The sequence below is a fragment of the Marmota flaviventris genome, chromosome 14, assembly GCF_047511675.1.
Source record: "Marmota flaviventris isolate mMarFla1 chromosome 14, mMarFla1.hap1, whole genome shotgun sequence".
Taxonomy (NCBI): domain Eukaryota; kingdom Metazoa; phylum Chordata; class Mammalia; order Rodentia; family Sciuridae; genus Marmota; species Marmota flaviventris.
Window position 1 is genome coordinate 43,503,310 of NC_092511.1, and position 24,518 is coordinate 43,527,827.

Consider the following 24,518-nt stretch of genomic DNA (forward strand, 5'->3'; position numbering starts at 1 on the left):
TATTATCTATCTCCCTTGACAGGAATGTAAGCACCATGAAGACAGAGCATGATTCATGCCCTACTATATCCTCTGCAAATACAAAGCCCAAGTAATGGGAAAGTTTCCCAAAATTAAGGAACTAAAAGTGTTTCTTAAAAGGAGAAAAAAAAAAAAGGACTAATTCAAACAAAACAACCTCAAATTCAGCTGCACCACTCCTTTTGTTCGGAAAGGAAGAAAAAAAATGTGATTAGCAACTACCAAATGCTTAAATTAAAACAGCAGACTAAACCGGGTGTGGTGGCATATGCCTGTAATCCCAGGAACTCAGCTGAGGCAGGAGGAACACAAGTTCAAACTCAGTCTCAGCAATTTAGCAAGGCACTAAGCAACTTTGTTATTAATATTTTTTTAGAGACTCTATCTCTAAAAACATATATATTAGAAAAAATTTTTAAAGGACTGATATGTGGGTAGGTGGTTAAGTGCCCCTGAGTTCAATCCCTGGTACCAAACCAAAGGGGAAAAAAAAAAAAAAAGACTATTTCTGCCATATCACCTAGCATAGTCCATAAAAGTAAGCAAGGCATAAGCACTGCCACATAAAGGACAATATTTACAGATGTCTAGATGGAACATTATGCTCACATAATCCAAGATAGGTATTCTTATCAACCTTGATAAGCAGTTATTTTAGAATTATAGAAAGGGAAACAAATACCACCCTGTATTGCCATCATTTTGTTTTATTAATCCAGCATGTAGAAGCAGTATTCCGTAACTTGAATATACTTTACCTGCATGAATTAACATCCGCAAACATTCTACAGAGTTGTGATACGCTGCTTCATGAATTGGCATCCAGCCCCTGTTATCAGCAACATCAATGCTACGACCCTTTTTGAGCAGTTTCCTTAAGATTTTAACATTGCCTTCCCTGGCAGCAAGTCCAACTGTAGAGCACGTGTCCGAGTAAGCTTCTGTAAAATCCATTCTTTTGACCAATCTACAAAACAAGGTAAAAATACTACGGTCAATAAAACAACACTGCACTCTTAAGAGATTAGCAGGTCACAGGAGACCTGTCTAGCACCTTTCACATGACCACAGAGAAATCTACTGTCATGCTAGAGCCTAAATCAGGAGTCTCTCAAATCAGTACTCCTTGAACTGTTAGTATTTAAAATACCAAGGAACTTTTAAGTGTTCTTTTCTTCTTCCTCCAGAAGTATCTGTAGCTTTTTCCAGCAGGCTTCTGCTCCTATTCATATCCCACCAAAATGTACTCTTTGGAGCACTGCTGTTGAGAGAGCTAAATAACTCTACTTATCAAAATGTAAGCTCTATTAGGCAAATAGGACTACTTAATTACCAGCTATGCCCAGCTTCTATACATATTCCTCTATAGGAAACAGCTAAATCTAAAACAGCTTAAAAAATAAAAAGTGAAGGGCATTTATTGAGAAAAACAAAGAAAAGCAGTCCTTTTAGTTTTCCTGCCCTTCTGGTCCTACTCAGGTTTCTCAGTCTCTATGAAATAGTTCCACTAACTAAATATACTGAAAAAACAAAGAACAGCCACAAAAAGCTGAGCTTTCTTTCATAAACTAGCACAGAAAGTTCTTTAAAGCATTATTGCCCTCATCATCATCTCCCTTCAAAGGTCACTTCAAGTTCCCCTGCATTCAGAGTTGAGCACAGCTCAGTTTATGACTTTCTCACAACAATAATTTTTTAGTGATACTAGGAAGCAGGTTGGGCTTAAATTCAGGATTCTCAGAGAAACAGTTATTTCCTAAAGGGTAGTCCTTCTCAAAAAATCCCATAACATTTTTTCTTTTTTTTTTATGTGGGAAAAAAAAAAAGCTTTAAAGGTACTGAACTATGGCTTTGCACAGGCTAAGCTAAGCAAGCACTCTACCACTGAGTTACATCCCCAACCCTTTTTATTTTATTTTGAGACAGGGTCTAAGTTGCCAGGCTAGCTTCGAGCCTGTGATCCTCCTATCTTAGCCTCCCATGTTGAGGGATTATAGGCCTATGCCACCATATCACTTTATAGTCTCTAATAATCTTAGGAGGTGGTCAAGAAATGCCAACATGACTAGCCCAACACAGGTGAAAATTTTCAAGAACCATGTTCTACATAATTTATACAGGAAAAAAAAAAGATTTTAGGAACGAGGTTAAAAGAAAGTGCATAACATTTCCTATAGCAAATTTAACTAACCCATGGTCACCTTAAATACAAAGCTGTAACTGCAGAAGTTGATTCTGTAGCAGGCTAAACAGCTAATATTAGCAATGGATTATTCTAATTGTATTAACTGATCCATTACTGGAATAAGTGAAGACATTTATTACTGAACATCTAATTATACAACTACCAGTTATATATCAAGCACCAACTAGATGATCAGCCCTGAGAAGTATATAAAGATGACAGTGACATAATTTCTATCTCAAGTTGTTTACAACCTAGTAGAAATGATAAATATATATGATTCAAGATAGAATGTGGAGCAGGGCACGGTGGCACACACCTGTAATTCCAGCAGCTCGGGAGGCTAAGGCAGGAGGATCTTAAGTTCAAAGCCAGTCTCAGCAATTTAGCAAGACCCTAAACAACTTAGTGAGACCCTGTCTCAAAATAAATAAATAAATAAATAAAAAGGACTTGGGATGTGGTTCAGTGGTTAAGCTCCCATAGGATCAATCCTTGGTACCAAAATAAGTGGAAAGGACAGCCAGGCATGGTGGTAAATGTGTACCTTTAATCCCAATGACTCAGGAACTGAGGTAGAAGGATCAAAAGTTTGAGGTCAACTTCAGCAACTTAGTGAGGCCATAAGTAATTGTCTTAAAATTTTAAATAAATTTTTAAAAAGAATTGTTTTTAAAAAAGAAAGAAGAGAAATGGAAAGTACCATAAGAGAAATACAGATAAAGAGCCACAGAAATCAAAAAAGAATCTGCTTCAGCTCAGTAGCAACAGGAGTTGTGACTTAAAGGATATGAAGGATTTGAAAATGAAGACAATGGACAAAAGAATACTCCTAGGCAGAAGGAAAGGTAAAACCAAAAAATGTGGACATGAATAAGCAAGGGTAAGTAACGGACAGTGAATAAGGAAATGATTCATTCACTGTGGAAGGATTAAGTTAAAAAAGAACAATAGGAAAATGAGATTACTAAAGTAGCTTAAATCCCATTAAGCCTCAAGTTCTCAATTCTATGAATGTTTCAACAAAATTAACACAGGTGCATAAAAATAAGTGGGAAATCATAATCTAGATATATATATGAATAAATAAAATAATAATTTTCATTGTTATCATAATTATATTGTTATATCATTCTATATATATAATTATATTATATATTATATATTATATATTATATATTATATATTATATATTATATATTATATTATGTAATTATATATATCTTAAGTGGTTTATTGTTTTGTTTTCTCTTTGGTACCAGGGATTGAACCCAGGGGTGCTTAACCACTGAGTCACATCCCAGCCCTTTTTTTAATTTTCTATATTGTTTTTTTTTAATATTTATTTTTAGTTTTAGGTGGATACAATATCTTTATTTTATGTGGTGTTGAGGATTGAACCCACACCTCACACGTGCTAAGTGAGCACTCTACCACGTGAGCCACAACCAAGCCCTATCTTAAGTTTTTATAGGTGTTCCACATCTGGAACCATGGGACAAAATGGTTAAAGCTAACTGTGGAGGATCTTGAGACAAGGTATATTTTTAAACTATGATAATAACATCTAGCCAAGACAATTACAATAAATTTTTACAAAAAAAAAAAAAAGAACAAATTACACACTTTATGGCAATTTGTAAGAATGTTCATTTAATACAAGAAAACTTTTTATGTAGAAAACATGCATACATAAAGACACACACAAACAACAATTTAAAAAACACTAAAAACAGATTTGGAGCCAAGTGTGGTGGCACACATCTGTAATCTCAGTGGATCAGCTTGGGAGGCTGAGAGGAGGATTTCAAGTTGAAGGCCAACCTGGAAAATTTAGGAGACCATATTTCAAAATAAAAAGGGCCAGATATTCTCAGTAGTTCAATCCCCAGTATCACAAAAAACAAACAAACAAAAAATTCCAACATTTCAGTAAAAATAAGTATGGTGCCCTTTCCAAATTTTACTGGCTTTTCTTTCAGTTACAAAATAATTTTGTAAAATATATTTTTCAGATAAAAAAAATAGATGATAATCTTTTAAAAATATATAAAAATGAGATAATTCTTTCAGGTTTGTTTTTTGTTTGTTTGATTGTACCAGAGATTGAACCTAGGGATGCTTAACCACTAAGCCACATCCCCAGCCATTTTTTTATTTTTTATTTTGAGACAGGGTTTCACTAAGTTGCTTAGGGCCTCACTAAATTGCTGAGGCTGGCTTTGAACTTGTGATCCTCCTGCCTCAGCCTCCAGGAATTACAGATGTGAGCCCATGCACATGGCATTCTTTCAGCTACTAAAAGAAAGAAGAGGCCAAAAGACATGTGCTATAACAGCAGGATCATTCCTTTCGACTCCTATACTAACTAGCTAAATGTCAGTAAACTATTTACAAGATATTTCCTCCTTTTTCAAAACCTCCTTATTCAGGGTAACAGTACAGAGTCAAGCAAATGCAATATATAAACCTCAACTGAGGTTGGGAGTGTAGCTAGGTGGTGAAAGGTCCTGGGTCAGATACTCAGCACTGTTCAAAAAATAAAAATAAAAACCTCAACTGGATTCAGAATTTCTGGAGGGAAAAAAAAAAGAACCCCTTCCCCAAAAAATATTTTTGAGATAATTAAGGAAAGTTAGATATTATACTGGTATTTGATGCCATTAATTATAAATTTTCTTAGGTGTGATAATGGCATTGTGGGAATCAGGAAAATGAGTCTTTACTTTTAAAAGATGCATTTAGAAGTAGTTAGCAATAAAATGTAAGAACTTACTTCAAATGTTTTAAATTTTTAAAAAGTATATAAGCAGGGTGTGGTGGTGCACACCTATAATCCCAGGAACTTGGGAGGCTGAGGTAGAAGGATCATGAATTCAATGTCAGACTGTTTAACTTAAGAGAAAGCCTGTCTCAAAATAAAAAAATAAAAGAATTGAGGACACAGCTCAGAGGTAGAATGCCCCAAGTACAAGCCCCAGTACCACAAATAAATAAATAAGAATAAACAAAAAAAAAATTAATTATTGAAACTACATGGAGAGTATTTGGATAGTCACTGCCCTTGTTTCTCTCTCTCTCTCTCTTTTTGTTTATTTGTATTTTTTCAAAAAAAAAAAAAAAAGAGGAGAGTATGGGGAAAAGAACAATTCCAGGCAATATGAAACTACGACCGGAGAAATACGAAGAAAACTTCTTACTCTTTTTCTTTAGTAGCTTCTGCTGACTTCTTAAGAACACAAATAATAGTTTCTGAACCTGGGTGTTTCAGCATTCTTCTCTAATTAAACACTAAAAACTAAAGACCATTAAATAGTTAGAAATCCTCAAGAAGAAAGCAATCATTTGGTAAGGTTTCTATGATAGTTCAAAGTGTTCTTCCTAAAAAAAATATTTTGGAAGCACAACTCTAACAACCAGATTTTAACATTTTTTAGTATCCTTAACCCCTTCAAGAAACTCATGAAAGCTATAAAATTTCTCCCCAGAAAAGTGCATAAACACCCCACATTTTGCTACAGGAAAGACTAAAAAGATAAAGGTTATCTTTCGTGTAAAATTTAAATATGTAAACAACTTGCATGGAAAAAAAAATCATTGCTTTTTCACAGGTGTAAAGCGTCTGTAAATTTTCTGCTTTCATTTAAAAGGCAAAAGGGCGGACTTTTTTTTAAAGATTCATAAAGTCAAATATGGATTACATTTCTGGCTTTAGCGACTCTGGCTGCTGTTATATGGGCAGAAATCAATTTTCAAAGCACGAAAGCATGCCTTTCTATGTGTTGACTCTGGGCAGGTACACGTCCTCCTATCTGGACAAGCCCGACAAACCACCACGCCTGCCCTTTCTCTTCTCCTTCCCTCCGGGACTCAACACAGAGTTCCAACTTCAGAGCCACGGATCTCCGAAAAGAATTGTGGGTATTGTAGTCCTCTGCACAGGCGCATTAGAGGAAGAATATGGAGATTTACAAAGGCTGCAGAAGAATCCATTGTTTAATATACAGAAGACCAATGATTCCTGAGAATGAGTCAGGGAAAAAAAATAATGCCACCTAAAACGGAATCAGAAAACGTTCCACGGACTACAAACCCAGTATGCTTTGCACCCTAAGCTGCAACGCAGCCACTGCGCCTGCGCCCCGCGTAGCCGGTTACTTGCCTCTAGTAGGCTGCAGTCCCAGGCGGCGGCCAAGACCGCAGCTGATGAGGGTCGGCGGCCGCGGTCGCTGCCGGCCCTACCACCACCACCAGGAGCCACCGCAAGATGTGGGTTTTTGGTTATGGGTCCCTGATCTGGAAGGTGGACTTCCCCTATCAGGATAAGCTGGTCGGATACATCACAAACTACAGCAGGCGCTTCTGGCAGGGCAGCACTGACCACCGCGGGGTCCCCGGCAAGGTGAGAAGCCAGTCAGTTCCCACAAAGCCCCCAGACCACCGCTCCCCAACTCCAGGCAGGTCTGTATGGGACCCACACCCAAATGCTTTCCGAGGGCCGAACACGTGGGTCAGGGGTAAAACTGCTGTATCTATGCATCTTCCTTGGCCACCTGCCCCCTACTTCTCTTCCAAACCAGAACACTCCTTTGAAGCCGGTTAAGATGCTGACGATTCGTTTCTTGAAACAAAAAGCATGAGCACAAGCACATAAGCTTTCCCTAGCCTGATATGCCTGGCAAGAGGGTTCCATTTCTTGGCAGCCTCTGCCAAAAAAACAAAAACAGTGGCAGGAAAATGAAATTTCATGTCACCATGGAGGTGAAATAGTAAAATCAACTTGCAAATTCAGCTTTTTCGCAATAAGTTTGTTGACATGTCTGCATTTTGCCAGACTTTCACTGGTTTGAGTTTAAACGTGCGTGTAATTTCTAAGTTTTTTTTTTTTTAATATCTTTCCAACTCTTTTTATAACACTAACATTACAGAACTGGTTTCCACAACTGTATCAAGTTATTGATCATTTTAGTTGTCAGGTACCCCGAAGTTAAATGAAGTCCCCTGTTTTGTTATATTAGTAACAGGGCCAAAGCAGCATTATTTAAGTTTATTTCGTGATAGTTCCCATAAATAAAAAATAAAATTTCTTTGATCTTTTTTTCAGTCAGTCATAAAAAGACATTCGACTCAGTGTGTTCAGAGAATTAGAAACAGCTTATTTACACAGCATATGGGCTACAAAACTAACTAATCCATGAAGAAAACTAAATCTGTGATAACTGTAACTCCAATAACTTGGACACTTACTTAGTTAGCCTCCTAACTTTTGAAGGAGTATATTTTTGTTTGCTGATGCTACTGTGATTTTGGCAGTGCTGGGAATTGAAGCTTGACTACTGTTTTAAAAAAATTAATATTGACCTAAAAACATGATATCTAACATACTGGAAATCTGACAGAGGAAGTGTTTAAGGTTAATTCCAAAGAAACACTGCAGTGTGGAAAGGGTAAGAAATCAGGATTCTAAAGTAGCTTGTATGACACAGAATTAAAATCAAACAGGGGGGATAGGAAGGGCAGCAGAATAAAATAGACACTAGTATTGCAAAAAATAAAAGGACAGTGGCTTAGTACATTTATAGGCCAAGAGAAACATGACCTAAGTATTTTTAAGAATGTTATACAACAGTATTCAAGACATTAAAAAAAAAATCTAACCTAAATAAATTGTTCTTTGAGTTTCCAGTTTTTATATGAGCACTTAAAATTGCCATTCTGAAAAGAAAGCCTTAGCCAGGGCTTTCATTTTAAGAATAAATTTTAAATATGTATCTATGTGGTGGGAGGCTAAGAAAGGAGAATCCCAAGTTCTAAGTCAGCCTCAACAAAAAGCTAGACGCTAAGCAACTCAGTGAGACCCTGTCTCTAAATAACATACAAAATAGGGCTGGGGATGTAGCTCTGGTCTAGTGTCCCTGAGTTCAGTCCCCAGTACCCCCCCCCCCAAAAAAAAATGTATCTATGTGGGGTTTTTTGGGTTTTTTTTAGTTGTCGATGGACCTTTATTTAATTGATTAATTTATTAACCTGGTGCCTCACACACGCTAGGAAAGCGCTCTACCACTAAGCTCCAACCCCAGTTCTGTATGTGGTTTTAATAGCATATTTTACTACTCTGGTCTCAACCAAAATATGTTTACATACATAGTACACAGAGATATGTATACTGTGAAACAGACTGATAATAAGAAACTGTCCAGCCCTGCGAGGTGGCACAGGCCTGAAATCCCAGTAGCTAGAGATGTGGCTCAGTGGTTAAGTGCCCCAAGTTCAATCCCTAGTTACCTACTCCCCCCCTCCAATTAAAAAAAAAATGTCTAGTACATGTTTTGGGTTTTTTTTTTTTTTTTTTTTTTTTTTGGTAATACGGACTGAACCCAGGGGTGCTTTACCACTGAGCTGCATCCCCAACCCTTTTATTTATTTACTTAGAGGCAGGGTCTTGCTAAGTTGCCTAGAGCCTCCCTGAATTGCTGGGGCTGGACTTAAACTTGCAGTTCTCCTGCCTCGGCCCCCTAAATCCTTTGGATTACCAGAGTGCCCCAATGCACCTGAAGTAACTATATAAACCAGTATCTCTTTGTATTTAAATTTACTGAAATAAGCCAAACACACCTATTTGGGAGGCTGCAGGAGGCCAGCCTGGGCGATTTGGTGAGACCCTGTCTCAAAATAAAAATAAAAGGAATGAGGATGTAGCTTAGTATTAAAAGTGTTCCTGGATTCAATTCCCAGTACTTAGAAAATACTAATAATAAGTACTGAAATATAGAAAGTTAGAGGGGAAAACTGCATTGGATAACAGTTTTACATCTTTTAAAGAATTCATCCTTGTTAATTAAAGTATTTTCCTGGTGTTCTGTTGAAAAATTAGATAGGACTGGGCTTGGTAGTGCACACCTATAATCCCCAAGACTTGGGAGGCTGACACAAGAGGAGCACAAGTTCAAGGCCAGCCTCAGCAATTTAGAGAGACCCTGTTTCAAAAAATAAAAAGGTATGGGGATGTAGCCCAGTGGTAAAGTGCCCCTGAGTTCAAACCCCAGGACAGCCCACCCCAAAAAAATATAATTTGCTTCACATTTTTTATTAAAATGTATTTCTGGCCTTATATAATGTTAACTGTTTGACAGTTATACAAATGGCTAGAGAAATATCCAGCAAATTAGAATGATTTAGATACTATTTAGGACATAAACTTTTTTTTTTTTTTACAACAACCTACCCTAGTAAGTTAGTCCTCAAAAAAGGCATCATTAATTTATACATATACATAGTGCAAGGTGACATCTTTTGGAAAAATACTGAACATACTTGCTTTGTTAAATTTTACTTTTTAGCTTCATTAAACATTAATTTATTTTTAAGTTTAATTAATAATTTCATTTATATATAATAAAACTGGCAGTTTCTCACCAAAGGATTTTCTTTAAATGGGAAATACTTTTCCCTACAAATAGAATGTATCACAAACTCAAAAAAAAAAAAAGCCTAAATTTTAATGGGTGAGACAAACTTGTGCACATTCAACTAAATACCCAACTTTTCTTTTGGATCAGAAACACCACTTATTACCCTAAGAAAACACACTTGATATGTCTCATGATGACCCTCATTTCACATCCTCCATGCCCTTTCTTCAGTTTCATTGCCCGCCCCCCCCCCAAAAAATACTTAAGTAAATTTACAAATTTATATTGTTTCTCAATAACATTTATCTTAGCAACAAAGAGCTCAAGGTTTAGAAAAGATTTTTAAGTAAATTTATCAGTAATGCCAGTAGTCCATGTCTGTATCAGTCATTAACAGTCACAAGACTACAAATATTTACCCTTAAAATGACTTCCTATAGTTTTTTTGTTTCACCTACCACCATCCAAATCAAAACTTCAGCTACCCAGCTACCCTTTCAACAATTACAACTGAGTATCTACATAAGTAGGAGACACTTGTGCAAACAAAAATACTTGGAAAAGAAATGAATAAAAGAAGCACTTAGAGTATTCTGAGAAGGAGCTTCTAAATTTGCCTAGGAACTGAGCCAAAACTTTATGGAGGGAGTGGCCAGATACACCAAGTAAACAGAAGGGAGAAGGGCATTCCATACACATTAGGCAATACATTTACAGAGTTTTAAATAATTCAGTACATCTTGAGGAGACAAGTGGGAAGAAATGAGGTTTGTAGTTAAATCATGCTAAGGAACTTTAATTATATCCTGTAGACTTAACAGCCCTGAAAAATTCAAAGCCAGAAAGTCATTTGTGGCCCAAGTAAAGAACAGACTGGAGGGAAACAAAAGTTACATACTAGCCACCTCCTACTCAAATGCCTTAGTAGCTCCTTATTTCCTGTTTTTCCCAAATATTAGTGGCTTATTTCCATTGTCCCTGATTTAAACTCTTTTTTTAAAAAAAAAAAACATAGGACCTCATAAACATTGGGCAAGCACCCTACCCCTGAGTTATATCCCTAGCCCTTAACTTCGCTCTTTGACTTTTCAAATCTGCCTCTAACTTCTCTAGTCAACTTTCTGAATCATCTCCTATATATGGGTGACCCTCTGCTAAAGTCAAACTCCTGGCCTGTTCTACTCTTGCCTCTAAGCCCTTATTCATAAATCATGATTCATTATGCTTTTTGGCAAGAATTTTATCTTTCTAGCCACCTAAGAGTCAGTATTCTTACTGTATATTTAAAATATATATATATATATATATATATATATATATATATATATATATATGCCTTCGCCCTCAAGTATTCTCTACTTATTTGGCATGTTGATTTGTATTCCAGAGGTATATTTCTTGGAAATAAGAATCAAAAATTTCACTGTAAATTTGAAAATAATTAGAAGTAATGTGACAGTATTTAATGAGTCACACCAATATATGCATCCTCATTGTTGTATTATTGTAAATTTAAACTTCCAAGAACACAAGAATTTTTAATTTATAGTTCATCTATTGCAAATATTATACAGCTATTAAAATGTACAAGACTTATGGGAAAATACAAATAAATGAGAAATCATAATTCAAAATCCCATGTGTCCTTTGATTACAAATTCTTTATACAAATGGATAAAGACAAGAAGCAAACAGAACAAAGATGACACAAATATCTGAATGATTTAGGCTGTGTGCCAGTCATTAGGCATACATGTAAGGAAACTTGTGGCTTGCAACTCAGCATTCTTGCTAATGTTAACATGTCAGTAGACAACCTTTGGCACTAGGTAAGAATTTCATAAAGAAAAACTAACATACCTGTGTATATATATATGGAGAAATACTAGTCAAAAATAAATAAATAAAGGAGTGAAAGGAAGATCAATAAAAGAGAGGAGAGAGAGCAGGGAGGAAGGAGAGAAGGAAAAGAGAGGAATAAGGATTGAAATCAAAATTCCTTATGTGTATTATTTTGTCAATGAACCCAAATACTATGTAAATTATAATGCTCTCAAGAAATTTTAAAAGAAAAGCTTACTTTGGTTTAAATCACCTTTGTGACTTAAATTATGGAATATTCCAAGTCTGGATTTTCTCTAAGGCTTTCAATTTATAAATAAAGATTACTTTTTCAGCCACTGAAATGGAACAACAAATAAAGTGTTTTGACTTGATAATATATAATTTCAATTTCAAGTGGAATGATACAAAGCCAGCTTTTTGTTTTTTTCCTCAGAGTAACTAATTTTATTACTCCAGCTTACATCAGCTCATTCTGGTACAGTAATTTTCTTAGGTTTTCACAGCCTTTTAGAAATATCCATCTCCCAAGCTCACTAAAATTTCACAGGAAAACATTAGTCATTCTGAGGAAGATAAGAAGTGGATAAAAGAAAACTTTAGACCTGGTAGAGAAGATAAAAACTAAGAGAAAATGCAGCAACAATAAACCCTGATGTGACAGGTCTGTGTGTGTGTGTATGTGTGTCTGTCTGTCTGTCTGTCTTGCTCACTGTCTCAACAAACCTTTTTTATGAAGCTACTCCTGAATACCCACTTTATGAGCTGTCTCTAAACAGGGAGCATGGTAGCGTAGGAAGCTTACTTTAAAAAAAAAAATCTTTCTGAAATACCATCATTTCTTAATTTCATAGCTCCTCGGGTTGCTTCTTATAGTCTACTAGCTGTTTATTCCTTTCAATAGCTATGGCTTTTTGTTGTTGTTGTTCTTCTTCTTCTTTTTAGATAAGCATGACAGTATATTCAGACATACATGGAGTATAACTTGACCTGTGTAAAAACCAATATGGAAAAATAAAATTGCCTAGAACACAGGTGGTCTAACTGTCCCATATAAGAGAAACTGTATGGATAGATCAGTTCTTTTTTTCTTAATTTATTTATTTTTATGTGGTACTGAGAATCGAACTCAGTGCCTCATCACGTGCTAGGTAAGTTCTCTATCACTGAGCTACAATGGAAGCCTTGGGCAGACCAGTTCTAATATTAACTTCTCACTAGGGCAATGTAAAATTCATTTAGAAATATAAAACAGATGCCTACCTTGAAGCACCTACTGCCGTAAATAGAAAGGTAAAGGCAATTCTTAACTCACAGGTGCAAATTACTCATTTACTTGCACTTGATACCTCATGGTATATATACCGTGTTAGCAGTAGTTCAAAGTATATACCCAAAACCATTTCACTGGAATCACATGGGAAATGGATTACAAATGAACATTCTCAGGCTTCAGACCTAGGTGTGGCCTATCAATAATATGTGTCTATCAAATCCTTCAGTGATCTGATCAAAGTCTGAAATACTTCCGTATAGGCAAACACCCTGAATTATCTATATTTTTCCTTACTAAAACTATTAAAAATCTTGTTTTTCTCAAGGGGAAAACCAGAATTTTTATTTATAATTGCTGCTTCTATTTGCCTTTCATTCTAGATAGACCTTAATCATTGCTGTTCTTTAATTTTAAATGAATTTATCTAATACATGTAAATTGATGGAAATATTTTAGAAAGCTGTTCTACTTTAGAATAAAGGTAGACTCTCTTACTTAGCTCACTTTAAACTTTATCTTTAAAAAATGAGTACGTTTTGCAAAGTGTGGGGGCAAATGCCTATAATCCCAGAGGCTTAGGAGGCTGAGGCTGGAGTATCAAAGCCAGTCTCAGCAATATACCGAGACCCAGTTACTATATAAAAAATTTCAAAAGGAGTCTGGAAATGTGGCTCAGTGGTTAAGCACACCGGATTCAATCCCTAGTACAAAAAACCCACATTTTTAAAAAGTGCTTCTTAGAGTAAATATAGTTAAAATATTCCATGTCAACATTAAGTCACTAATATTTGGTTATTTGATTCAGAATTTTTTTTTTTTTTTTTTTACCTTTCTCAAAACAGCCTGGAAGAGTTGTGACTCTCGTTGAAGATCCTGGGGTATGATATAATTATTTCTTTTTATATAGACTTTAATTGTAAAAATGTTGAGATGTTTCTTAGCTCTAATAATTAAATTTTATGAATAGTTTTCAGACTATTGAAACTATACTAAGTCTAGAACTCTTCTGTATTTGTCGTGAGTTATTTGGCTTTGTTTTTCATGTTTGTAGAAAATTAGGCCAGTAGGAAAAGTTAGAATGCAGAATGCAAAGTAACAACAAAACACAACCAAATGACATGTATTTTCATTCTAGCAAGTTTTTTTTTTAAGAGTTTGAGAATTTTGTGGTCCCCTTTGACATTAATAGATAGCGGTAGTGTGGCTAAGAATCAAATATAACTGTGAAGTCTCTCTTCCATTTGCTAGAAGTCTAATATTTTCAGCAGAGAACTAAGTAAAGAATTCTCACTTTCTGTGTTGCCTAATTTTATCAGTAAGACTTTGTTTTTAACAGGTTTGAAGTATCAGAACTCTTAAATTATAGTTCTCAGTTTCTTAAATATTTTTAATCATTTTGTTTGCATACAGATCTAAAATTTTATATTGTGGAATTAAAGATTAAATTTTGCAAAGGACTTTGATATACAAAAATAAAACAGCTACCAATAACAGATCAATAATGGTATAGACTAGGAAATGCTTTCCTAACTTACACTAGGGAAAATCATCTATAAAAACAGCTTTAAGCTGGTAACTATAACTTCTAATCAACAGTATTAAAAAAAACAAATGTTTTTATAGAATTTCTTAATGACCCAATGAAAACATGAAATTTTCATTTCAGTCCCATTAGTTGATAAAAAAAAAAAAATCTGATTTAAAGTTTTTAGTGATAAATATGTTGTGCCTATGATACAAAGAAATTATTTATTCAGATTTTTAAATACTGATTTCCTTTATTGTTTAGTATAACCTCTTCAATGAACTCTAAGTAAGACAAAACAACTGCATTTTCTTCTACCTATACAAGATATTTTCTTAGACATAACACATTTTTACCTATTTTGATTAGGCTTGTAAATGCTAACTAGTGTGTTCTTTTATTTTCCAACAGGGTTGTGTTTGGGGTGTTGCTTACAAACTGCCAGTAGGAAAAGAAGAAGAAGTAAAAGCATACCTTGACTTCAGAGAGAAAGGAGGCTACAGAAACATAACAGTCATTTTTTATCCAAAAGATCCCACAACAAAACCATTCAGTGTGCTGTTATATATTGGAACGTGTGATAATCCTAATTATCTTGGTCCTGCCCCTCTGGAAGACATTGCTGAACAAATTTTTAATGCAGCTGGTCCAAGTGGAAGAAATACGGAGTATCTTTTTGAGCTTGCCAATTCTATTAGAAGCCTTGTACCAGAAGATGCAGATGAGCATCTTTTCTCCTTGGAAAAATTAGTAAAGGAACGTTTAGAAGAAAAACAGAACCTCAGTTGCATATAAAGACCTAATCATTAACTTATTTAAATAGTAGATCATTTAGTCTTCAAAGAGTAACTTCAGCACACAATGACAATATTTTGGAAATTTGTTTAGTTGAAGATCTTATTGTTTTTAATGTTATAGCCAGGATATCATCTAAATGTATAATTTAAGTGCAAGTGTCCTGAAACACATATATTCAGAAGACTGACATACAGAGAAAGAAAAAATTCAAGTTTTAATAATATAATGATTTCCTAATTATATGATATTGAACACTTGCTCATCACAAGTGAATTCTTTAGAAACATACAAAGTACTCCCTTCGGCAGCACATATACTAAAATTGGAACAATACAGAGAAGATTTGCATGGCCCCTGCACAAGAATAACGGGCAAATTTGTGAAGCATTCCATATTTTTAAAGAAGCAAAATATAGAAATATAGAAAGACTTGGTTCAGTTCTTGTTTGTATCAGAGTAAAATAATCTTGTTTCATTTCACAATACTATTTTGAGGTTATAGAGAATTAAGCCAGAAGTCCAATAAATATTACAAATATTACTATACCTTCAATATGTTCCTATAAAATAATTCTATAACGATGGTTAGAATATGTAAGCTTAAAATGATGTGCAATTTTAAATGTATGTTAATACAGACGACATTTTATTTTGGCCTTGAATGTGAATTTCCTTGTTATTCAAGTATAAAATGAGACTTTCAAATTCAGGCCAAAAGAAATTGGCATTTTTTTATTATAAAAATATCCTTGGAATTTTAGTCTGCTGTATCTCTCCTTTCTTGAATAAATGCATTACACTACATAGAAAATAATTCATTTAGCTAAACAGTACAAAATAATAGTACAAATCACATCCACTAATAATAATGTCATTTATTTTGTACTTATTCTGAAATGGAAAAAAAGGGATAGACTGATAATTATAGATTAACAGAAACATATACACACATATATATAATGAAATTTGCGTGTTTGAAATAGCCTTTGGAATTATAATTGTTTAAAAAATTAAATGGTATTACCTGATTATGTGCTACACAACTTTATATTCTTTCCTGAATCTTGTCACCTAAATAGGAGTATCAACTGTGTTTGTGCTATTACTCACATAGGAAAAAAAATACTTAAATTATGAACTCATGTAAAATTATCCCTAATTTAGGAGCTAAATTGTAAGATTATAAGAGATTTCTTTCTCAATACAATACAGCCTATAGAATCTTTCAACATGAAATGAATTTCAGTATCATGTTAAATCTAATAGAAAACTTTATAAAACTCTTCAAATCTACACATGACTAATAATTAGTACTGAAGTTTTTCACACAAATTACTGTTGTCCTATATAATACAAACAATTGTCCTTCCCCATTTTTCTATTAGTCTCTTAGTAACCATTTTAAATATTTTCTAATAATTTAAATTTTTAATTTTCCTAAAGTCATTTCACATGTCTAGTACTACAGAAAATAAACGAGCATTTATTAATATCTAGGATACATAGACTGCACTAGGCACTTATGGAGGCAATATGTCCCATTTTTTTGTATAACTCCTCTGAGCTAGCTTTTACAGTAACCTGCACTCAGTTACACAGCTAGTAAATGGCTGAAATCCAGATCTCTCTTTTAAAAACCACATGAACTTAAAAACCACATTTTCACCATCCTGCATCTTTTCTCCAAGAGGTAAAAAACTTTCACATTTTTGTATAATGAAACAGTATATAACTTATTATTACACAAAAAAGTTAATTTCTATTCCCACACATATAATAAGCCTATCCAAGATTCACAGGCCACAGCTCAGAGTCATATAGGTCAATACAGAGGAACAGCTTTTCATTTTACAAACAAATCAAGGCCCAAAGGAGTTTGGGACTTACCAAAGTGATTCTTCTACCATTTAACATGTACAAATAAGTTACAAAAAACAGGTTATTTGGGGGAATATCCAATTGCATATTTTTCTAGGCTTTCAGTTAGAAGTTAGACTAGAAAGTATATGAACATATTCATGGTATAACATCAACATTTATAGTAAGGCTGTGTTCCAAAGAGCCAGGAGTTTTCATTAGGATGGGCAGAAACCTGAATAAAATGAAGAAGTTAAACAGTACTATATTAGAGAGAAGCTGGGGTCTGGAGTCTTCAAGTTAGGAAGAACTATTAACTCTGGTACAAAATTATCTAGAATGAAAGCCTTCCTAGCAAAGCTGCAAGTCTCTCTTAATGGCCCTCAAATCTTAATTTCAAAACATTTTTTTTCATTCTGACATAACTACATACATGAAACTAGCATTCTCTTCTTCAGAGTACAAATGTTAGGTAGGTGTTACATTTTAGAAATCAAAAAAGTATGAGTACATTTAGAAAAGAAACCTTTTTCTTAATATGACATAATTTATTTTAAATATGTAAGTCAGCATAATTTTCATGGTTACAAATCCTATAAGCCTTAAGTTGAAAGTCAGAAGGAAGTTAAAAACATATCACTGCTATTACTACTTAACATCATTCTCGATATTCCATCCAAAACATTTAGAAACAGATATTAGAAGTATAACAAATATTGCCATTATTTCCTGGAAGTGATTATTTACCTAGAAAAAATACTTATAAATAAAAATTCACTAAGATACTTAGGAAAAATACTCAATGGGTTTTGTATAAAAATGATGTTAACTATTATGATATTCATGAGAATAAAATATGAAAACAGAAATATTGAGAGGGAAATTGTAAGAATGTACTGATCTCTGGTAGATTTTTTAAAATACCAGCAAAACAAAAGTATTAAAGTACTGTGATACTGGTGTATAAATACAAGTCAGAATAGTGCACTCATCTATATGTTTCTATGTATGTTCCTATCCTGAATACTAAAGGTGACATTCACTCACCTGGAACAGCTGAAAGGATTGGAAGATTCTGCCCAGAATAAATTCAGACATCACTTGGAAAAGCAGTTCCCAGAATCATGAGACACTGATCCTAAGGAAGAGCTCGTTCAAATAAATTGGATGGGGGCTGGGGATGTGGCTCATGTGGTAGCGCGCTTGCCTGGCATGCATGCGGCCCGGGTTCGATCCTCAGCACCACAAAAAAGATGTTGAGTCTGCCAAAAACTAAAAAATAAACATTAAAAATTTCTCTCTCTCTCTCTTTAAAAAAAATAATAAATAAATAAATTGGATGTTTTTAACTAGAAACATGTTTTAACTTTTTAATTTCTATTTTTTAAATTAGTAAAAACAGTTTCATTGAGTCCAAAGAGTTAAATATGCATATATATATATATATATATGTATATATATATTTTTTTTTTTTTTTTTTTTTTTTTTTTTTTTTGCTACCCACCGTCAGAATGTTCAACTCTTTATTTCAGGTAGTAGGGAAAGAAATACCTGAGTCTGAATTTTTTCTTAGGGCATCTACCCTACCTTCCATCAAGTACTCCTCAGAGATTCAAGAGTGGTGGTAATTCAAGAGGCTGAGGCAGTAGGATTGCAAGTTCAAGACTAGCCTCAGCACCTTATCGAGATCCTAAGCAACTTAGTGAGATGCTGTCTCTAAATAAAATATAAAAAAGGCTGGGGATGTAGCTCAGTGGTTAAGAGCTCCTGGGTTCAACTGCTAATACCAAAAAAAAAAAAAAAGAAAAAGAATTACTCCTCAGACTAAATTTAGTGTAAAAGTCCTAAGGGACAGTTTCAGAGAGAAGGGTTTTGGGGTGTGGGTCACAGCCACCACATACAGGGAGAAAATTAGAGCAAAATTTTTTATATCAGGAATATTCAGTCCAGTCCTCTGAGCTCCCACAACCTAATCATTTCATTATGTATTTCAAGACTTCATTGCAGGGAGTTCCTCTGAAGATAGTATTAGGGGAAGATACTGGCTAATGCTTACATTATCTTAAGAGGGCCCTTGCTCTCAGGCTTATGGACCTGATATATAAAGTACTGCTACAAATTCTTCCCAACCTCTTATTTGTATCAAGGAGGAAGAAGGGGAAAGAGGTAAAGAAAAAAAGCAAGAAAATAAAAACGGGGAGGGACATCAAGTTCCCTTGCCTTTGATATGGATGCCCTGGACTTGCTGGGAAGTTCTTTGTCCAAACCTTTTAGGGTATGAACCAAGCTCAGATGGAGTCCAAGGAAGGGGTGTTCTAAGGAAGATAAACTAGAGCCACTGCCCTCAGACTCAGTCTTCATCATCATTCAATGCTGTAGTCTAAGAGTTGCTCCCATCATCTTCCTCCCCACCTCCTTCTTATTCTCTTCTGGTCATGGTAAAGGATAACAGTTGACTTAAACAGTCTGACAAATGTGTCCCTGGACCCTGGAGCCACACCTCCTCTCCAATCTTTTCTTGCAGACTCCTGGCTGATAAGGACTGTACATCTGAACTTGGTCCTGCCTCTTCACATGCAGCATACTCCTTAGGCAAACAATTCTCAAGCCAGAGATCCATGTCCAACCTGTATGTACTGTTTCCACAGCTCCTCAGCCTGGCTCTTATATTGTTCTTATGGGTCCTGGGAGAAGAGCTGCCCATCTCTACCATGCAATTCCTGTTGCAGCTCCCTTCTTAAATATAAATCCTGATAGAACATGTGGTATCTTTTCAAGGATGGTCTCTTTGGCTCTCCTTGAAATTTCATCTTCTTGGAAAATAAAAACATAGTTTTCTGGATGATATCTCACTTCCTCCAAATTTCCTGAAACTTCTTTTGGCATTCAGTTCAGTAGACATTGGGGATAAAAGATTTCTTTGAGTGCTGAACTACAGTAGGACAATCTTCATTGGGTTGATGATAAGTATTCCCTCAAACTACTGTTTCTCCAGGAAATCTTGAATATATATACTTTTGCTTCATTTGCTCTAGAAGCTCCTCCACGGGGTTTTTTGTTTTGTTTTGTTTTTAAATGTAGATGGACACAATACCTTTGTTTATTTATTTTTATGTGGTGCCGAGGCTCAAACCCAGCGCCTAGCACTTGCGAGGTAAGCACTCCACTGCTGAGCCACAACCCCAGTCCCCTTCCATGGATTTTGATTAGGTCCCAATTGTACTGCGAAATTAGCCCAGTGCTTTTTTTTTTTTTTTCTTTTAATTTTCTTAGTCATAGATGGACCCAATAGCTTTATTTTTATTTATTTATTTTTATGTGATGCTGAGGATCGAACCCTGAGCCTCATGCATGTGAGGCAAGCAAGCGCTCTACAACTGAGCCACAACTCCAGCCCCAGTGCTTCTTTGTGAAGTCCATAATTACATACTTTTTTCTATTATTTTCAGGAATTGTTAACTTGTTCTTTAGCATCTAATTCTTTCTAAGTACAATACTTTTTCAATTCAAGAAATCTCTAACCATTTAAATGTGCACATTTCCCAAGAACAACCCTTAAAAGCTCCTTTTTCCTAGTCTAGACATGACTCTGTTACCTTTTTTTTTTTCTTCCAGAAACACAGAGGTTTATTTAGGGAAGCAGATACATATCCAAGAAAGAATAGTGGCAATCTCAAGACAGAGACACCTTTGGGATTACGCAAGGAATACACATTCAAGGGAGAATGTGGGCCATATCAAGAGTGAGAGATATGTTTCGGGGGATGACTCTGTTACTTTGAAGTGATGCTGTCATCGGGTAGGAGTTTTTTGTTTTGTGTTTCTGGGAGGGGAGAGTACTGGGGATTGAATCCAGGGGCACGTTAGTACTGAGCCACATCCCCAGACCTTTTTATTTTTTAAGACAGGGTCTCACTAAGTTACTAAGGCCAGCCTTGAGCCTGCAATCCTCCTGCCTCTGCCTACTGAGCCTCTGGGATTACAGACATGTGCAACTGCACTTGGCTTGGGTGGAATTTCATTCTGCATGCATTCAAGAATATCCTCTTCTAACCAGGATTTGGTCATGAGGTGAAGCCATTTCAAGGTCTTTGGGTCTTTTAATAAGATTCAAGGCTCAAAGTTCTGTACTATCAAGGCTCGGCAGGTAAATTATTTCCACAAGTTCTGTACAGTGTGTGATTCTAGATTTCTGAAGTTTCTAAAATAGGTTTCATCAGTATTTGTAGCAAAGTCCATTCACACAATACCCACCTAACTCAAGTCTGTGTTCTCTGGGCTCCCTAAATCGCAGTTATAACTTTCTGAAGTTTTCATAGTCCAGCCAAATCCAAATATCTCTGAACAGAAAACATTCTACTTTTGGGATCGATTTATATTAGGATTTTTTTTCCCTCAGCTGAGGAGCCCTGAATTTAGGAAACCCCAATGTTTTATTTATTTTTTATTTTTTTATATTTTCTGGTCATATACAAAGTATATTCACACCAATTCATGTCTTCATACATGTATACTTTGGATAATAAAGATCATCACATTCCACCATCATTAATAACCCCATGTCCCCCTTCCTTCCCCTCCAACCCCTTTGCCCTATCTAGAGTTCGTCTATTCCTCCCATGCTCCCACTCCCTATCCCACTATGAATCAGCCTCCTTATCTCAAAGAAAACATTGGGCATTTGGTTTTTTGGGAATGGCTAACTTCACTTAGCATTATCCTCTCTAATTCTATCCATTTGCCTGCAAATGCCATGATTTTATTCTCTTTTATTGCTGAGTAATACTCCATTGTGCATATATGCCACATTTTTTTTTTATCCATTCATCTATTGAAGGCTATCTAGGTTGGTTCCAGAGTTTAGCTATTGTGAATTGTGCTGCTATAAACATTGATGTGGCTGTTTCCCTGTAGTGTGCTGTTTTCAAGTCCTTTCGGTATAGACCAAGGAGAGGGATAGCTGGGTCAAATGGTGATTCCAGTCCCAATTTTCCAAGAAATCTCCATACTGCTTTCCATATTGGCTACACTAATTTGCAGTCCCACCAGCAGTGTATGAGTGTACCTTTTCCCCCACATCCTCCCCAACACTTACTGTTGTTTGTCTTCATAATAGCTGCCATTTTGACTGGAGTGAGATGAAATCTTTGAGTAGTTTTTATTTGCATTTCTCTAATTGCTAGCAATGATGAACATTTTTTTCATATATTTGTTGATTGACTGATTGTATATCATCATCTGAAAAGTGTCTGTTCAGGTCCTTGACCCATTTATTCATTGGGTTATTTGTTTTGTTGATGTTTACCTTTTTGAGTTCTTTATATACCCTAGAGATTAGTGCTCTATCTGATGTGTGAGGGGTAAAGATTTGCTCCCAAGATGTAGGCTCTCTATTCACCTCACAGATTGTTTCTTTTGCTGAGAAGAAACTTTAGTTTGAGTCCATCCCATTTATTGATTCTTGATTTTAATTCTTATGCCACAGGAGTCTTATTAAGGAAGTTGGGGGCCTAATCCACAAGATGGAGATTAGGGCCTACATTTTCTTTTATTAGACACAGAATCTCTGGTTGTATTCCTAAATCCTTGATCCATTTTGAGTTGAGTTTTGTGCATGGTGAGAGATAGGGTTTTAATTTCATTTTGTTGTATATGGATTTCCAGTTTTCCCAGCATCATTTGTTGAAGACCCTATCTTTTCTCCAATGTATGTTTTTGGCATCTCTGTCTAATGTACGAAAATTGTAGTTTTGTGGGATAGTCTCTGTGTCCTCTAGTCTGTACCATTGGTCTACCAGTCTGTTTTGGTGCCAATACCATGCTGTTTTTGTTACTATTGCTCTATAGTATAGTTTAAGATCTGGTATAGTGATGCCCCCTGCTTCACTCTTTCTGCTAAGGATTGCTTTAGCTACTCTGGGTCTCTTATTTTTCCAGATGAATTTCATGATTGCTTTTTCTATTTCTAAGAGGAATATTATTGGGATTTTTATCAGAAATGCATTAAATCTGTATAGTGCTTATATTAGGATCGTTGAAACCCCATCCTGACTAGGTTTCTGCAACATGGAAGTTCTTCTCATCTTTTTTGGGGGGGGTGAGGGGCATGGGGGAAATATTGGGAATTGAACCCAGAGGCACTTTACCATGAAGCTATATCCCTAGTCCTTTTATTTTGAGACAGGCTCACTAAATTGCTGAGATCCTTTCTAAATTGCTGAGGCTGACCTCTAACTTGTGATCTTCCTGCCTCAGTTTCTCAGAGTTGCTGGTATTAGAGACATGCATCAACATGCCCAGCTGGGCTTTTTTGCTCTTAAGATTCATTTTACCTTTCTAAAATATTATACTTCAGTATCACTTTTTTGGTTGTTTTATTTAATTATATTGAAACGCCTCTTCGTAAATGGTTTACCTATAACAAACTTTCTTTAATTGAAAAAAAAAAACCTCCTCTTAACCCTACAATTTCTCTTATTTCAGCTTTCTTACTTTCACAGAAAAATTTTAACTGGTGTTCCAACTCCTTATCAACTCATATGCTTCTCCAATCCAACTTTATTCTGTTATACTTTGATAGGATTCTTAAGTGGTTTGGAGAGATTCTGCCCCCACCTAAAGCCCTCCCTGACCCCCTTTAGAGGAATGAGGTTCTTTGCCCCTAACCAGCAGGAAGAAGCTACAGAAGAATGACCATTGTCTCCACCAGGTGACCATTGTCTCCACCCCTGGTATCTATAAAAACAAAAAGGGAGGAATATTGGCATCAAATCAAAATTGTCATTAGACCAATATTGGCATCAGATTCGCCATTTAAGGTCAGGAGCCATTTTATCTAGAGGTTCCAAAGTTTCGATTCTGAGCAGTGCTACTTAACTTCTGGTAAGAATAGTGCCGCTAAACCTTCAACCCCACCCAGCTTAAACTCCTAATCAGTTTATGAAATTCCTTTTGCAGGCCATAAAGCTGCCTACACGCTGTTGCTTTCCTTGGAGGGGCAGCCTTGTCCATTTGCCTCCTGTTACCACAATAAATCTCTTGTGTGAGATTCTAGAGTGTGGTGTAGTCTCTGAACTTCGTGTAAACTCTGTGAGTGTCCTTTCATATTCCACCCAATCACTATAGTCTCAACTCTCCAATGACTACTTCCTAATTCAATCCAATGATCTCTGTTCTCTTCCTTTTTACCATTCTGACGCATCAAGCACTAGTGACCAAGCATAGCAGGCCTCTAAAGCGAAACAGGCAGAACATTTCATGGTACTTCTATTTACAACTCTTTATCCCCTATTGGATACACAAATCTTGGGCTTCAATTACCATTTTTATTTTGACAGATTCCAATCTCTAGCCTACTCTCTCAACCCACAGCTCTATGTCTGACAGATAAAGGCTAAGCTATACAAGCACAGAAACTTATTGTAATCCCAGCAGCTCAGGAGGCTGAGGCAGGAGGAGCATAAGTTCAAAGCCAGCCTCAGCAACTTAGAAAAGCCCTAAGCAACTCAGGGAGACCCTGTCTCTACATAAAATATAAGACAGGGCTGGGGGATGTGGCTCAGTGGTTGAGTGCCCTGGGTTCAATCCCTGATACCAAAAAAA

At 35.6% G+C, this 24,518-nt stretch overlaps 2 protein-coding genes and 1 non-coding gene across 8 annotated transcripts in view; 2 read left to right on the forward strand and 1 right to left on the reverse strand.

Moving 5' to 3' along the window:
* Positions 1–24,518, reverse strand: part of Asb3 (ankyrin repeat and SOCS box containing 3) — a 154,326-nt gene that overhangs the window by 73,497 nt on the left and 56,311 nt on the right. For 4 of the 6 annotated variants that reach the window (XR_011704343.1, XM_071601563.1, XM_027934293.2 and 1 more), the window contains one exon: positions 780–988. Coding sequence is in view for 5 of the 6 variants with exons in the window: in XM_071601563.1 (XP_071457664.1) it covers positions 780–988 (209 nt within the window). In the remaining variant the exon portion in view is untranslated. Of the gene's footprint in view, positions 1–779; positions 989–17,963; positions 18,189–24,518 lie in introns of all 6 variants that reach the window. The other 2 variants (XM_071601565.1, XM_071601566.1) reach the window with 1 other exon arrangement.
* Positions 6,356–15,819, forward strand: Chac2 (ChaC glutathione specific gamma-glutamylcyclotransferase 2). The gene is made up of 3 exons (XM_027934300.2): positions 6,356–6,608; positions 13,579–13,614; positions 14,673–15,819. The coding sequence occupies exons 1-3, from the start codon at positions 6,474–6,476 to the stop codon at positions 15,054–15,056; spliced, it is 555 nt and encodes a 184-aa protein (XP_027790101.1). The 5' UTR covers positions 6,356–6,473; the 3' UTR covers positions 15,057–15,819.
* LOC114092067 (U6 spliceosomal RNA) lies at positions 15,352–15,458 on the forward strand. Its single transcript, XR_003582610.1, has one exon. It is a non-coding gene; the product is annotated as a U6 spliceosomal RNA (small nuclear RNA).

Coding starts and splice junctions, on each gene's coding strand:
- Chac2 (XM_027934300.2), top strand. CDS start 6,474: ATGTGGGTTTTTGGTTATGGGTCCCTGATCTGGAAGGTGGACTTCCCC. Junction 6,609..13,578: donor ACCGCGGGGTCCCCGGCAAG/GTGAGAAGCCAG, acceptor TTCTCAAAACAG/CCTGGAAGAGTTGTGACTCT. Junction 13,615..14,672: donor CTCTCGTTGAAGATCCTGGG/GTATGATATAAT, acceptor ATTTTCCAACAG/GGTTGTGTTTGGGGTGTTGC.